The sequence below is a fragment of the Apium graveolens genome, chromosome 6 (genome assembly GCF_009905375.1).
Source record: "Apium graveolens cultivar Ventura chromosome 6, ASM990537v1, whole genome shotgun sequence".
In the NCBI taxonomy this organism is placed as follows: Eukaryota; Viridiplantae; Streptophyta; class Magnoliopsida; order Apiales; family Apiaceae; genus Apium; species Apium graveolens.
The window spans coordinates 12,935,872-12,950,836 of NC_133652.1; the positions used below are offsets into that span (position 1 = coordinate 12,935,872).

Consider the following 14,965-nt stretch of genomic DNA (forward strand, 5'->3'; position numbering starts at 1 on the left):
CCGATCCTTTCACGAAAATGATCAAAATATATAAAAAAAAATCCGATAATAAATTATAAATATCTTGTGAGCCCCCTTAAAATGATCCGAAAAATATTTTCAAATTATAAATGGGATTACTTAATTTCGTGATACTCATATTAATAAAAAAAATATATTTTATTAATAAAAAATAACGAGGGGCTCTAACATTTCTCTTACCTTTTTGTCCCTTGCCTAGTTGTGCTTAAAAAAAGGAAAAAACAGTAAAATGCACAAATCAACAATTAAAGATCGGATCTTAAAAGCATACTCTATAAATTCAAGCTTGGAGGAGGGGGTAAGAAAAATATATATTTTCGACAATAATTCAAAAAAAAAAAACAGAAAGGCAAATAATTGAGTAACTCAGTAACTCGGTCATGGACGGACATCAGACTCAGCAACAACGAACTGGCCCACCGGCGCCACCGCGAACTACCAACCAACCACCGCAACAAGGCGGCGGAGATTTAACTCCAATATTAACTGTTCTCTTGTCCTTCATCGCTATCGTTGCTATGGTTAGTTAGCCTTTCTCTATTTTCTCACATATAGGGTTTTATATTTTTATATTTTTTAATTTTGTGTTTTAATTTAACTCTATTTTTTTTACTAGTTCAAATAGATACTTGTTCCTTGTTAACTTTGTGGCTATGTTTGTAAAATTTTGAAGTTATTGTAAACAAGTAGTAGTGATCGTTAAATAACTTGAGTTTTTACTGTGTATATTAAGTATGCTAAGTATGCGATTATGTTTTTACGGATTGTAAAATGAGCTACACTGTTATGATTTGTAAATTGTTATTGTACTTTCGTGCTTTGTTGTTATTCTGGAGTTGTTTGGAGTGAATCGTAATTGTACTTTCGTGCTTTGTTGTTATCCAGGAGTTGTTTGGGATTGAATAGACTTTTGTGCTTCGTTCTTATTTAGGAGTTGTTTGGAGTGAATCGGGGTTCTAAGACTGATTTTGATGTTAGGCTTTTATTGACATTGTGTGGTTCTAGCTTGTGGTTAGTAATTGGTAAATAACTCGAGTTTTTTACTTGTAAATTAAGTATACGATATGTTTTGAAGGTTCGTAAATGAGCTATCATGTTATGATTGGTGACTTAGTTGTAGTATTTTCGTGCTTTGTTGCTATTTTAGAGATAAATCGGGATTTTAGGACCGATATTGGGCTTAGGGTTTTATTGACGTTGTGTGGTTAATAGGTTGTTGTTCCGTCGGCGTCCAACTTGACGAGTAGCTTATCTATTGTGCACCAAGTTCCGGAAGGTCATGTTGGGGTTTATTGGAGAGGAGGTGCTCTGCTTAGGACAATTACTGATCCAGGTTTGATTTTAGGGCTTTAGATGTGCAATTTGTGTCTATTGTTCAGTATTTAAATTACCATGCATATAACGTTAAAACTAGACCTTTCAATGTGCATTTTAAGTCTATTGTTCAGTATTAAATTGCGGTGCATATAATGTTAAAACTAATAAGGTGAAAATGCATCACTGACTTGTACTTGATTCTCACCTTTGAAATGGGTTCTTGTTTATTTATAATCCTAAGTGTTAATGTTTTAGGACTCTTTTGGTCGGGAGAAATTTTGTTATGATTTTATAAGATAGTTGAATGTGCCTTTGTAATATTATAGGCTTTCATGTGAAGCTGCCTATGATAACCCACTTTGAGGCCATCCAAGTGACTCTTCAGACAGATCTGGTAATTAGAATTTATGAAGCCCTTGATTGAAAGGAAAGAGTGCTTTTGATTGCAAATATTGAATTTGTGTTGTTATATTTTGGTTTTTAACCTTCAGGTGAGAGATATTCCATGTGGCACAAAAGGTGGTGTTATGACTAACTTTGAGAAGATAGAGGTAAGTGTGTTTGAGTGAGACAATGGAATTTTTTTATATCCGATAACTGCCTTAAATTTAATAATTGCAATTAATTTTGTTTTTAGGTTGTCAATCGCCTAAAAAAGGAGTATGTTTATGATACACTGTTGAACTATGGTGTTAATTATGACAACACATGGATCTATGACAAGATCCACCATGAGATTAATCAGTTCTGCAGTGGACATTCTCTTCAGCAAGTTTATATTGATATGTTTGATCAGGTAAGACTACACAACCAGCTCCAGCTTTGATAATAATATATTAACTAGGTTGTTGCTACCTTGAAAATCTCATGGGTCATTTTATCTTATTAAACTCTTGAAAACTGAAAGTCCAGTTCCCTGTCCTTGATCTGTCAACTAGCTACACCATTGAAGACAATCAAAGATTCGTAGGGGAAGTGAATTATTTTAACTATTTGATTATCCTAATTTCAAAGTAACACAACACTTGTCTGTAGCAACAATAACTACGTCTAACTTGTATATATAGTATTTTAATTTGAATGTTGAAGATATTTATGTTTGATTCATGAAATGAGTAACTTCACATCAGGAATGGATTGTCTGCATACCAATAATACCTGCCATTTTTTCTTTTAATTTGGAAGTTTGCTTCTATGATTCAGTCTGAACAACCTTGAAAATTTTCAGATCGATGAGAAAATGAAAGATGCTCTTCAGGCTGATTGCACAAAGTATGCCCCAGGTATTGAAATTATAAGTGTGCGTGTCACAAAACCTACTATCCCAGATAGTATAAGGCGGAATTTTGAACAGATGGAGGAAGAGCGAACAAAGGTACTCTGTCTTATATTTCTTGAGTATGCTGTATGGCACACTTCTATTAAAACGATAATTAACTTTTTAGTGAAATAACTATGAAGATTTGGGCAACATGTGGCAAGTAATATAGAATCCCTGTGAGTAGTATCTTTAAAATGCTGTTTGTCTTTTCTTTTTCAGAGTTATGCCTTATAGTATATAACCTTGTTAGATATAGCTTAGCAAAAAAAATTGTTAGATATAGCACCTGCCTAGTAACAAATTAACAATACTCATCTCCAACACCTAATTGAGTTTCCAGTGTTAAGGTTTGTTAATTTATGGGTATGTTCCCCTCTAGTTCTTTCTCTTTTCTTAGTGGTGGGAGGTAGAAGATTCAGTGAGCTGTTTTGATAGGCTTGTTTACTATTAAATGTTTTGAGCGATAAAGTCTGCATCTATCAGTGGTGGTGACAAATGTTTTCATGTAGGTCTTAATTGCAGTAGAGAAACAAAAGGTAGCTGAGAAGGAGGCAGAGACACAGAAGAAAATTGCTATAAGTGAAGCTCAGAAGCATGCACATGTTAGTTTAATCCAGATGGAACAAAAGTTGGCTGAGAAGGATAGTGCGAGGAAGGAAGAGGAAATCGCAAACTCTATGTATCTTGCCAAAGAAAGAAGTTTGGCAGATGCTGATTTTTACAAGTGGAATTTCTATCTTTTTCACTTATCATAAATAATTTGGCTGTATAGACGCACACAAGTATGTGTAAACAGTGGTAGAAATATTAACGATGATAACATGTTTTTCATCCGCAGGACGATGAGAGAAGCAGAGGCAAACAAGTTAAAACTTACTCCTCAATTTTTGGAGCTCAGGTTCATTGAAGCAATTGCTAACAACTCCAAGATTTTCTTTGGCAACAAGGTGGGTCTAATTTCTCTCTTTCTGAATCTTCTTAATCTCCCTTGCCTAGAGGAAACAACTACGGTTAGACAAGAATATCCCTTTCCGTTCATACTCATGAGTTTTGCTGGCAGGTACCAAGTATGGTGTTCGATCAGAGACTTCTCGGAAACTTTTTTCAAGATGGAGCACCAAAGTAAGACATGGAAGCTTAGTTCACAAGCTTGAGAAGTTGAAGTTGGGTCCAAGATAACTCGGATAACAGGTCTAGATATCAGTCTAATTCGATGAAACGAAACTATACATGAGAGTGAATCTGATGAAATACCGTCATTTTTTGTCAAGTACTCGGTACTATTGTCAGATCTCCATGTCTATTCAAAATGTGATCTGTATTCATATGTCATGACTAATGTGGCATGAGCCAAGGACCAGGATAATTTGTGACAGATATTTGCCAAGGACCAGGATAATTTGTTTTAATCATTGCTAACTTCTACACGTTGCTTCAGTGGGTGATCTGATCCTGTATTTACATTTTGCTGTTTAGACCTTTATCGCCATAATATTTTATGTACCCCTAGAGGATGGTTGTAATGTGAAAGAGACGTGTATATTTAAAAAGTAGAACAGTTAAGTTGTTAGCATCTAAGGGCATTTGGTCTAGTGGTATGATTCTCGCTTAGGGTGCGAGAGGTCCCGAGTTCAATTCTCGGAATGCCCCTTATTTTTATGATTTTTGCATTAATCTCTCACGTGGGACTATTTTCTGGAGTTAATTAGTTGCACGACGTTAAATAGTTCATCGAGTTTTAGTTATCCACTACTAAAAGTAAAAGTACATCCAACTCTATTCTAAGTTTTTAACCATTTTCATACTAACTATTTCAATAAAAACAAATAACTTGTCATTGTCTTGAATTCAATCACCAATGACTTTTCATGTTTTTGAAGATTTAAAAAATGAGAGCCACTTCACTATAGTGACCAGAGAAGAGCCCATACCCAATGAAACAACTACATTATATTTGTATTTTTGACTTGCTAAATTAAATATTCTACCAGTCAATAGCTACCCATTGATAATAACTGGCCCATGTATAAAAGATTTTCAAGATTCAAGAATATAAAACACGAGGGCTGACAAAAGTAACATAATGATTCCGTGGAGAATTGGCAGCCATTAGATACTAGGAATATGCAGTTGAGATAAAGTCAGCAACTCTGTCTCATTCTTTTTAAGGACTGTAGAGCCTGCTTACATATAAACTGTGCCAGTTTACACACACAATCATTGATAAATATCCCAGTTCTTTGAGAATTAGTGGTGATTTTTGCATTGTGTCATTTTCTGGGTAAGTGTTTCTTACTTTTAATGTTATGCTACTAGACATTTGCATATATGGATTTTTTGTGATGTGTACATCGGCACGTAACAAGAAGTCGTGTGTCAAATTTGGATTTGTCTTTTCAATCATAAATATTGATGGATCCCTCATGCATTCACAACAATTTCACTAATAGAAATACATCTAAATTCATAAAAGTCAGTGTTTATTGTGTGTTCGTGGACACACTAGACAAACTCCTGCATATATAGCACATTTCCATGTAATAGAATGTCAAAATCTTGATCCTGTATCAGTTTTCAAAATAGTTTCTTGCAGTTTGGATATATTAGTATATCTGGAATTACTATATCAGTATGTATGTTACTTTATAAGGTGCTCTATAGATGCATTCCATTTTAGAAGAATCTTCCTTGTTTACTCCTTCATTCTCTTTTGGAGGAAATATATAATCTTTGATCCCTAGCATTAGTGGCGCTCTTTTTGTGGTAACAAGAGAGTGAGAGACGAGTCTCAGTGTAGGTCAGTTTGTAAATTATAGATTTTCCTGCAGGTGTTATAGTAATCCAGAAACTCTAAGGTTAGGCAGAGTGTAGGTAAGTTTGTAATTTGTAGATTTCCTGCAGGTGTTATATTAATCCAGAAACTCTAAGGTTAGGCAGATTTGGTTTGTCCTTTTACTTCTATTTTGAATCAAAATTCTTAAAATGATGTTTAGCCAAACTATTTAGACAATCATTAGATCTGTGCTCTAAATCACTTTAAGAATCACATAGAATCTAGTTATGTGTAATTTGGTAATGGTGGAAAAGCACTAGAATGCTTAACTCATCTTGCTATTAAGGATTTTCTTGGAATTCTTGCTTTTTGATCTTCTGACAGAGAGGAGCTTGTCTATAGGGTTGAATATGTATCTGGTGGAGAAAAAAGAAGGCGCCATAGCATGTATGCTGCTTGCACTCTTCTTCTTGGGTACTTGGCCTGCTCTTTTAACTCTCTTAGAAAGACGAGGTCGTCTGCCTCAGCATACTTACCTTGATTATACCATTACTAATCTGTTGGCTGCTGTAATCATTGCTTTCACGTTTGGGGAGATTGGTAAAGGTACAGACGAAAGGCCAAATTTCTTGATTCAGCTTTCTCAGGTTGGTAAAATCTGCAAGGGTCTGGCTTTAGTAATGCATAATAGCTAAAGTTATCATGTGCCACTAGTTGTATCGATGCTTTTAATTTGTTCAGTGGAATCACCTAAAGAAATTCTTGCAAGTATTTCTTTAAAAATGAAATAAGTTTCATGTGTTTGTAATGCAGTCAAGAATATTGAATCTTCTTTTCATTTGGTGATATGATCCTTTACACTCTGGGTGACTAATTAATATCTGAAATTAGTAAGTTACAGAAATTCACATGAATGCTCACACAACGTACATGCTTTGCAAGTTGCGACTTGTTAGCCAAATGCAAAATGGTTATAGCCATTGCAAACCAAAATCGTAAATTTTGTAGCTAGAGTAGACCTTGCACTCCAAAGCTACAGGCATTTTGCAAACACATAATTCTAAATTTAATCAACATTTTGTCTATCTCTTCCAACCTTTTTTAAAGTACATCAACTTGCATTTTATTTATGGTTGATTGATGATGTGGCCAGAAGCATATATGCATCCTTGGTTTCAAATTTGGAACCAAGTACGCATTTATGCATATTTATGGAGTTGTGTTTTTTTGCATTTGGTTCCAAATTATAGAAAAGCAACCAAGTTTAGCATTGCATTAGACTTGCTCATAGAAACCATTGTTTAGTATTGGTGTGATGTTAGAATTTCAAGTGCACAAGGTGATTAATGCAGGATAACTGGCCGAGTGTTTTGTTTGCAATGGCTGGAGGCGTGGTCCTTAGTATTGGGAATCTCTCTACACAGTATGCTTGGGCATTTGTTGGGTTATCAGTGACTGAAGTCGTCACTTCAAGCATAACAGTTGTAATTGGTACAGTTATTTGCATGTGCAGACTTATTAGAAATGTTATATCCAGAACATTTATGTTGCCATTGATTTTGGAAGTTTACTGTATGTCTGTTGTGTTTGTTGCAGGGACAAGTATGAATTACTTTTTAGATGACAAAATCAATAAGGCTGAGATTCTTTTTCCCGGGGTTGGATGTTTCTTGATTGCTGTTTGTCTTGGCTCATGTGTTCATGCATCTAATGCATCAGATGATAAAGCAAAACTAAGACATTTTGCAAATTCTAAGAATGATGCATCTCGGTATAGTTCTGTCCCATATACTTTAAATTGTAAAGAAGTCGTGTTTATTTTTCATAATGAAAGCACACAAAAATAGTGTAGAAAAAAAAGGTAAAGTTCATGACAAAGGTTAATGAGAACAATAGTAAATACTTCTATTTTTACAGATGGATCCTTGACATTTTCTGATAGGCTGATAGTGTTACAGACAGATTATATTCTTGTATCTGTGCAGCTTCTTCTCCACCATGTTTTACAGAAAAAATGACTTTTGCTGCATGTGAATTTTCTAGTTTATAGCCTTCCAGTTACAGCAGTTTGTTGCTATCACTTCATGGAATTATTCAAGTGAAATCAAAACTATAATGTCAACATAATATTTGGCAGGAGTAACCTTCCTGTGTCCCGTGAAACAGACAGAGACTCAGTTGGTAAAGACTTGGAGGGTGGAATTGCCACTTCAGATAAAGCAAAAGTTGGGAGCGCCAGTTTTCTTATAGAACTTGAGAATAGAAGGTCGATTAAGGTTTGTGAAAAATATTTACTTCTCATAACAGGTTTGCTGGAGGGAGGTGTTTGGGGGGGGGTGTAGGGAAATTTGAGCCATTTTGCAGCATGTTGTTAAACAATTTTCATGCCATCACATCCCATTCCCCCAAATTTAGAAGTCTTAAATTGCATTTGGCTAATGTTATATATTCATTGCTGTGATCTTTAAATATTTGTTTTTTTTGTTGTTTTAAAAGTTTCGGTTATTTTTAGAGTCCTAAATTTTTAATAGGTTCAGTTTATGACCACAACTTCAGGTGTTTGGGAAGAGTACCATCATTGGTTTGGGCATTACTTTCTTTGCTGGAGTCTGCTTTTCTCTATTTTCACCAGCATTTAACCTTGCAACAAATGATCAATGGGACACCTTAAAAGATGGTGTCCCTCACTTAAGTGTCTACACCGCATTTTTCTGGTTCTCAGTCTCATGTTTCGTGGTTGCTGTAGTTCTCAATATCAGCTTCCTCTATCACCCTGTTTTGAATTTACCTCGATCATCACTCAAGGCTTACTTGACAGATTGGGATGGAAGAGGTTGGGCCCTTTTGGCAGGTTTCTTGTGTGGTTTTGGTAATGGTCTCCAATTTATGGGGGGTCAAGCTGCTGGATATGCAGCAGCTGATGCCGTCCAGGTATAATTATCACTCAACACAAACAAATAATATGTATCTGTATTTGAAACCATGCTTTTGCATTAGAGATCTTTTATATTCTGAATCCGATGTATGCGCATTACAGGCACTCCCACTAGTGAGCACATTTTGGGGAGTAGTTTTGTTTGGAGAGTATAGGAAATCATCAAGAAGAACATATATATTGCTTGGAAGCATGTTGTTTATGTTCATTGTGGCTGTTGCAGTTCTCATGGCATCATCGGGGCATCGTAAATAACCATCTAGGTTCTTTTTTGCCTCAAATCATAAAAGTTCAAGCAAAGGAGTTTAAAGGCCTGAAATTTGTACAAAAGCTGCACATACACAGGATGTTATAGTAGTGACATATTATACCAGCATTTCTGTATACATGTTTGGGAAAGATCATTGTAATGGTTAAGAATCTGGGCTGTGAAACCTTTAGGAGGATATATGTGCATTTTGCATAAAATCAATTGTCACCAAGTTTGTATAAAGAAAAAAAATTGTCACCAAGTTTCCTGACAAAAAAAAAAAAAAAATTTGTCTCCAAGTTTGTATAAAGAAAAAAACACTCTCGGGAATAGAATACTACCTTATTATCTACTCATCTTTTAAATAAACAGAAAAATGTCCACCAAGGGGAGTTCATATAAATTTTTTATAGTTATTATTCCTCATCCCGGTTTTGTTATCTATTATTTTCATTACAAAACTACTCAGAGCAACCGTATTTTTGTAAATAAGTTTTAAAAATTATGAATATTTTTAATAAATTCCCAAAAAATATTAACTACATGCAATAATAAAAATTAACTAAAAATTATAAAATAAAATATAATGAAAACTGAAAATAAATTTATAGCATAATTGTAAAATCCATAATTTTATTTTTTTAAATTTATTTATTAGTAATTAGATATTAATTTGTTTAGATAAATATTTATTTAGAATATTCCGGAAACTTTTTGTGCAAGTCATTTGAGTTGGCAAAAGATTTGTTATTTGTGGAAATAAGTGTAAGAATAATTTAGAAAATCAAAATCTTTTTTAGTTTAGGTAATTGTGTGTGTCAAATATTTATTTATGGAATTTACTTGGAGAGGCAGTAAATGTTTAGGAGGAAATATTATTATTTTCTAATTCAAATTAGGGGATTTTTGTGTGCCTATATAAAGACCTTTAGACAATAATAAAAATCCGTACAGGCTCTACACCTCCTAAAGGTAAGACTTTTGTCCTACTTTGTTTTCGTCACTTTTGTTTCTCAATTATATTTATGTGATCATGTGGCAGGTTTTGAATTATGGTGAAATTAAAATACTTTATTATATCATGTTAGTTGCTTTTGCCATGCTTCCTTGATCTTTTCTCCGCGGATTATAGTTAATTTGAGTAAACAAATTTTGTACGTGTAATCTGGTTCATGCATGATTTACATTGTAAGTTTGTTTATCAACAAGTCTCCTGCCATGTTTATTTTTAACAAATAATACGTGTATGCATTTTGTACGAGGTTTAAGGTTAGAATAAACTAAAATGATTCTGCTACTATTTAATAATTATTAGATTTATAGAATTTGAAAATTATCCTTTTACTAGTTAAATTAAATTTGTTTAGAATGTGTTTACGAAAATATATTCTACTTTAGTTTATACAGATTTGTTAATTACTTGAATAATCTAGATATATAGTTAACATGGTTTTGTCAGTAATATAAATTTTATTATAAATTAAATGTCAAATTGGGGTGCAAGTTGGTAACCTGTATGTTAATATGATAATATATGTTTACTACACATGCATTATATCACCAAGTCTTAATTTAATAATAACTAAATTAATATGTGTGCATGCTCGTTTATTTTAATTTTTATTAGAATACATGTTGATTTAAATGTTAAAATATAATATAGAGGCCAGGTGGTAGGTTGTAGTAATTGTTTTAGTTTAGCGGCTAGTGGGCTTTAAGGCCCATTTGACTACGTGATTTTATTATTTTGCTTTTGTTAGATTGCATGTCTGCGTTAGCTATTTGTATAATATTAATCATTTATTACATATTAAAGTTATAGGTTTCGGTATATTCTTACGAGTAAAGTATGTGTCTTGCTGAGTTTCTGCTTTTAATATATGTATGTATACAATTTGTTTAGAAATTAAATAATTGATCGTGTTTTGGTTATTAAAACTAGCATAATAAACCGTGATATTTTCTAGATTTTACTTATACATTATACAATTATATTATTTTTAACTGTTTTTTTATTTGTAAATATTGTAAAATGTCTAACGTATATCAAATATAAGTTGATTATTTATCAATGTGTATTATTTTCATACAAAACATTACCAAATTACACGACGTTTCAAATATAACTCATTAAGTAATATATATATATATATATATATATATATATATATTATTTGTGTTGTATAATTTGGATTTAATGAATGAATATAAAAAGGTAGTCAGTGTACGTTTAAAACGAAACAATTAAACTTAATCTATAGAATGTCATTAGTATGTTTACAAAGAAAAAACTAAAAATAAACATATATGTCATATACACAGTTGACCAAAAAAATTAAATTTTATTTAAATAAAGTATATGTAGTGGACTATATTATTACCGAGTTCACTACTAACTTACAATTAACTTACTTAATTTGAAAAAATAAAAAATGCATAACTGAAGTCAGAATGACTTGCAATCATAATATACAATAATATAAAATTTACACTACTATAAAAGTTGATTTTAATGAAAAATGTTAGTTTTTAAAATTTAACATATGTATGTATGAAAAAATGTTAATTTTTTATTTACACTATTGTTAACAAAATAAGATTAAGTTATGTGTGTGTGTCAACATATAAATTATCGTATATTACATTTTTTAGTAAATTACGATGATTTTAATTATTTATATGCTAAATAACTGATTTGTGTACATGTATAATCATTATTAACATCTAGTGAGACAATTGATTACATAAATAGCATAAATTAATCAAAAATTAAAATTATTTAATAAATAGATTTCAATAATATATATATGGTATTCACATTATTATTGACAAGCAATCCATATCTATTTTTTACGCAACCGAGTATCAATTATGGTTATAACATAAAAATATATCATATATTGTAAAGACTTATTATTAATATTCAAGATTTTTTTTCAAGAATTCGAAGGAAAAATTGTAATCATATCAATATTTAAACCATTTTTAAGTTTCTTTCATTACGATACTATTCTCCTAAAATTAGATATTTTTCAATTCGATAAAGTTTTATAAATATCAGTTGAACTAGTTAATTCCTTCAAATCATTGAATAATATATTTTTTTTCTTTAAAAAGCATAAAATACATTTCATCAAATGCTACAATATATTATAGATATAACTTTTATTTGAATAATTCAAAATTTTAAAATTATTCAAAATATTTGTACAATATTATCTTGATCAATGAATATTGTTTATCTAAAAGAATTCCTTTTAAAAAACTAGTTTTTTTAAAAAAAATGAAAAATAAAAAATAAATCGATTTAATAAATCATTGTAGTTTTAACAAATCTCGTGAGATCTCATATCAAATTTCGAATATTTTTAAAATCGGGACAAGTCTCAAAAACAATAATGCGCTTCCGGTGAATTTAGTAATTTTAATACAAATAATCAATTGACTTGATCATATAAAGACCTCAAACACATTAATTTATATTAATATAAGATATTTAAAAAATTCACATTATTGATAAGATATTCTCGCCGAACTTGTAATTTAAATTTACTAAATGTAGAATGTGACGATGTCTTTCGGTCGGATCACGTAGTCAAATTTCTAGTATTTTTTGAATAATGGACCAAGTTCTAATTTCAAATTCGAAATAAACTAAAATGCATTGACTCATTATGATTCGAACTTATCTAAATATGTAATATCAATAAAGATTATTTATATATAAGCAATTTTATTTTTAATACTTTTAAAAAAAATTATATATGTACATTTTAATTACTTTTTATAATAAAAAAATATGTTAAAAATATATGAGATATATTTTTAAACTAAAAAATAATTAATAAATAAGATAATAATCCATTTATGTATTATGCCTAACTTTATATGTGTAATTCAATTATTTAAAATTAACTGTATAAATATTAAAGTAACTATCTTTTTTTTTCAAAATTCAAGTAACTATCTTAAAAGTTAAATAAAATCTTCACTTAGCATAGTTACATATTATGTGTATCATAAAAAGCACATGTGACAATATGGTGCAGTGGTATGAGGTTGTATAGGTGAAGGAAATATGTCAAGACATTACTAAATTACACAAAATTTCCAATATAGCTCATTAAGAAAAATAGGTGCAGTGGTATGAGGTTGTATAGGTGAATGAAATATGTCAAGACATTACTAAATTACACAAAATTTCCAATATAGCTCATTAAGAAAAATATATATATTCTTGTTTGTGTTGTATAATTGTATTTAATGAATAAATATAAACAGGATAGTTAGTGTACGTTTAAAATGAAACAAATAAACTTAATATGTAGAATGTCGTTGGCATGTTTACAAAGAAAAAATTAAAAATTAACAAATATGTTGAATATAGAGTTGAACAAAAAATTTGATTTTTATTTAAATAAACTATATAACTGGTCTATATTATTATTGAGTTCTCTACTAACTTACAATTAACTTACTCAATTTAAAAAGATAAAAAATGAATAACTGAATTCAGAATTACTTGCAATCATAATATAAAATAATATAAAATTTACACTAGTGTTAATATAAAAGTTGATTTTAATGGAAAATGTTAGTTTTTGAAATTTAACGTATGTATGTTTGGAAAAATGTTAGTTTTTTTACAATATTCTTAAAAAAATAAGATTAAGTTATATGTGTCTATGTTAGCATGTGAATTATAGTATGTTACATTTCTTAGGAAATTACGTTGCTTTCAATTATTTATATGCTAAATATCTTATTTATGTACATGTATAATCATTATAATATTTAGTGAGGCAATTGATTACTTAAATAACATGTATTTATAATTACTCAAAAATTAAAATTATGTAATAAATAAATTGCAATAATTTATATATGGTATTCACATTATCACTCACAAACAATCCATATATGTTTTTTACGCGACCGAGTATCAATCGTGTAACATAAAAATAAATTATATATTGTAAGATTTATTATTGATGTTCATGATTTTTTTCAAAAATTTGAAGGAAAAATTGTAATTATATTGTCATTTAAACTATTTTTAAATTTCTTTCACTACAACTCTAATATTTCTTCATATAATAATGTGATAATATTGTATACTATTCTCCTAAAATTAAATATTTTTCAATTCAATAAAGTTTTATAAATATTAGTTGAACTGGTTAATTACTTCAAATTATTGAACAATTTTTTTTAAATAGTATAAAATGTATTGAATCAAATGCTACAATATAGTATAGATATAACTTTTATTTGAATAATTCAAAATATTAAAATAATTCAAAATATTTATACAATATTATCCTGATCAATAAATATTGTTTATCTAAAAGATTTTTTTTTAAATGCTAGTTTTTATAAGTGAAAAATGAAAAATAAATCGATTTAATATATCATCGTAGTTTTAACAAATCTCGTGAGATCTCATATCAAATTTCAAATATTTTTAAAATCGGAAAAAGTACCAAAACACTATTGCGCTACTAGTGAAATTAGTAATTTAATACAAATAATCAATTGACTTGATCCTATAAATACCTCAAACACATCAATTTATATTAATATAAGATATCAAAAAATGTCACATTATTGGTAAGATATTCTCGTCAAACTTGTAATTTAAATTTACTAAACGTAGAATGTTACAATGTTTTTCGGCTAGTCATGTAGTCAAATTTTGAGTATTTTTTGAACAATGGGCCAAATTCTGATTTCAAATTCAAAATAAACTAAAATTAATTGACTCATTATTATTCGAACTTATCTAAATATTTAATACCAATCTAGATTGTTTATATATAGGTGATTCTATTTTCAATATTTTCTTTAAAAATTATATATGTATATTTTAATTACTTTTTATAATAAAAAATATGTTAAAAATATATGAGATATATTTTCAAACTAAAAAATAATAATAAATAAGATAATAATCCATTTATGTACCATGCCTAAATTTATATATGAAATTCAGTTTTTTAAAATTAATTGTACAAATATTCAAGTAACTATCATTCTTTTTTGCGGAATTTAAGTAGCTATATTTAAAGTTAAATAAAATATTTCTTTAGCACATTTACATATTATGTGTATGATAAAAAGCACATGTGATAATATGGTGTAGTGGTACGAGGTTTTATAGAAGAATGAAGCAACTCGAGTTCGATTCCCACAAAACACAACTTTTATATAAATATTAAAAACATGGGTAATTTAGTCTTTTTAATGAGACTTTTTAATCTCAAAATATTATCCCCATATTGTGCTATTATATATAGAAGAGATTTTAGGATTTCTTCGTGTTATTAATTTTGGACTTTAAGTGTCGAC

At 29.6% G+C, this 14,965-nt stretch overlaps 2 protein-coding genes and 1 non-coding gene across 8 annotated transcripts; all 3 read left to right on the top strand.

Moving 5' to 3' along the window:
- The first annotated feature begins 290 nt into the window (after positions 1 to 290).
- On the top strand, positions 291 to 4,096 carry LOC141668258 (uncharacterized). Its single transcript, XM_074475052.1, has 9 exons — positions 291 to 542; positions 1,234 to 1,354; positions 1,665 to 1,732; positions 1,830 to 1,889; positions 1,976 to 2,134; positions 2,567 to 2,713; positions 3,169 to 3,383; positions 3,498 to 3,606; positions 3,720 to 4,096. Exons 1-9 carry the CDS (start codon positions 402 to 404, stop codon positions 3,783 to 3,785), a joined length of 1,086 nt encoding a protein of 361 aa, XP_074331153.1. The 5' UTR covers positions 291 to 401; the 3' UTR covers positions 3,786 to 4,096.
- A 141-nt stretch (positions 4,097 to 4,237) lies between these two features.
- TRNAP-AGG (transfer RNA proline (anticodon AGG)) lies at positions 4,238 to 4,309 on the top strand. The gene has a single exon. It is a non-coding gene; the product is annotated as a tRNA-Pro (tRNA).
- Positions 4,310 to 4,761: 452 nt separating this feature from the next.
- LOC141668622 (ureide permease 2-like) lies at positions 4,762 to 8,879 on the top strand. Of its 6 annotated transcripts, none has more exons than XM_074475578.1 (7): positions 4,762 to 4,940; positions 5,817 to 6,079; positions 6,785 to 6,923; positions 7,029 to 7,203; positions 7,570 to 7,708; positions 7,989 to 8,363; positions 8,470 to 8,879. In XM_074475578.1, exons 2-7 carry the CDS (start codon positions 5,843 to 5,845, stop codon positions 8,620 to 8,622), a joined length of 1,218 nt encoding a protein of 405 aa, XP_074331679.1. In that variant the 5' UTR covers positions 4,762 to 4,940; positions 5,817 to 5,842; the 3' UTR covers positions 8,623 to 8,879. The 6 variants fall into 6 exon arrangements, with proteins under 6 accessions (XP_074331679.1, XP_074331680.1, XP_074331675.1 ...); XM_074475579.1 differs by having other exon boundaries at positions 5,835 to 6,079; XM_074475574.1 differs by lacking the exon at positions 4,762 to 4,940 and adding an exon at positions 5,088 to 5,530.
- The last annotated feature ends 6,086 nt before the right edge of the window (positions 8,880 to 14,965 follow it).

Coding starts and splice junctions, on each gene's coding strand:
- LOC141668258 (XM_074475052.1), top strand. CDS start 402: ATGGACGGACATCAGACTCAGCAACAACGAACTGGCCCACCGGCGCCA. Junction 2,714..3,168: donor TGGAGGAAGAGCGAACAAAG/GTACTCTGTCTT, acceptor GTTTTCATGTAG/GTCTTAATTGCAGTAGAGAA. Junction 3,384..3,497: donor GCAGATGCTGATTTTTACAA/GTGGAATTTCTA, acceptor TTTCATCCGCAG/GACGATGAGAGAAGCAGAGG.
- LOC141668622 (XM_074475578.1), top strand. CDS start 5,843: ATGTATCTGGTGGAGAAAAAAGAAGGCGCCATAGCATGTATGCTGCTT. Junction 7,204..7,569: donor TCTAAGAATGATGCATCTCG/GTATAGTTCTGT, acceptor AATATTTGGCAG/GAGTAACCTTCCTGTGTCCC. Junction 7,709..7,988: donor AGAATAGAAGGTCGATTAAG/GTTTGTGAAAAA, acceptor CCACAACTTCAG/GTGTTTGGGAAGAGTACCAT.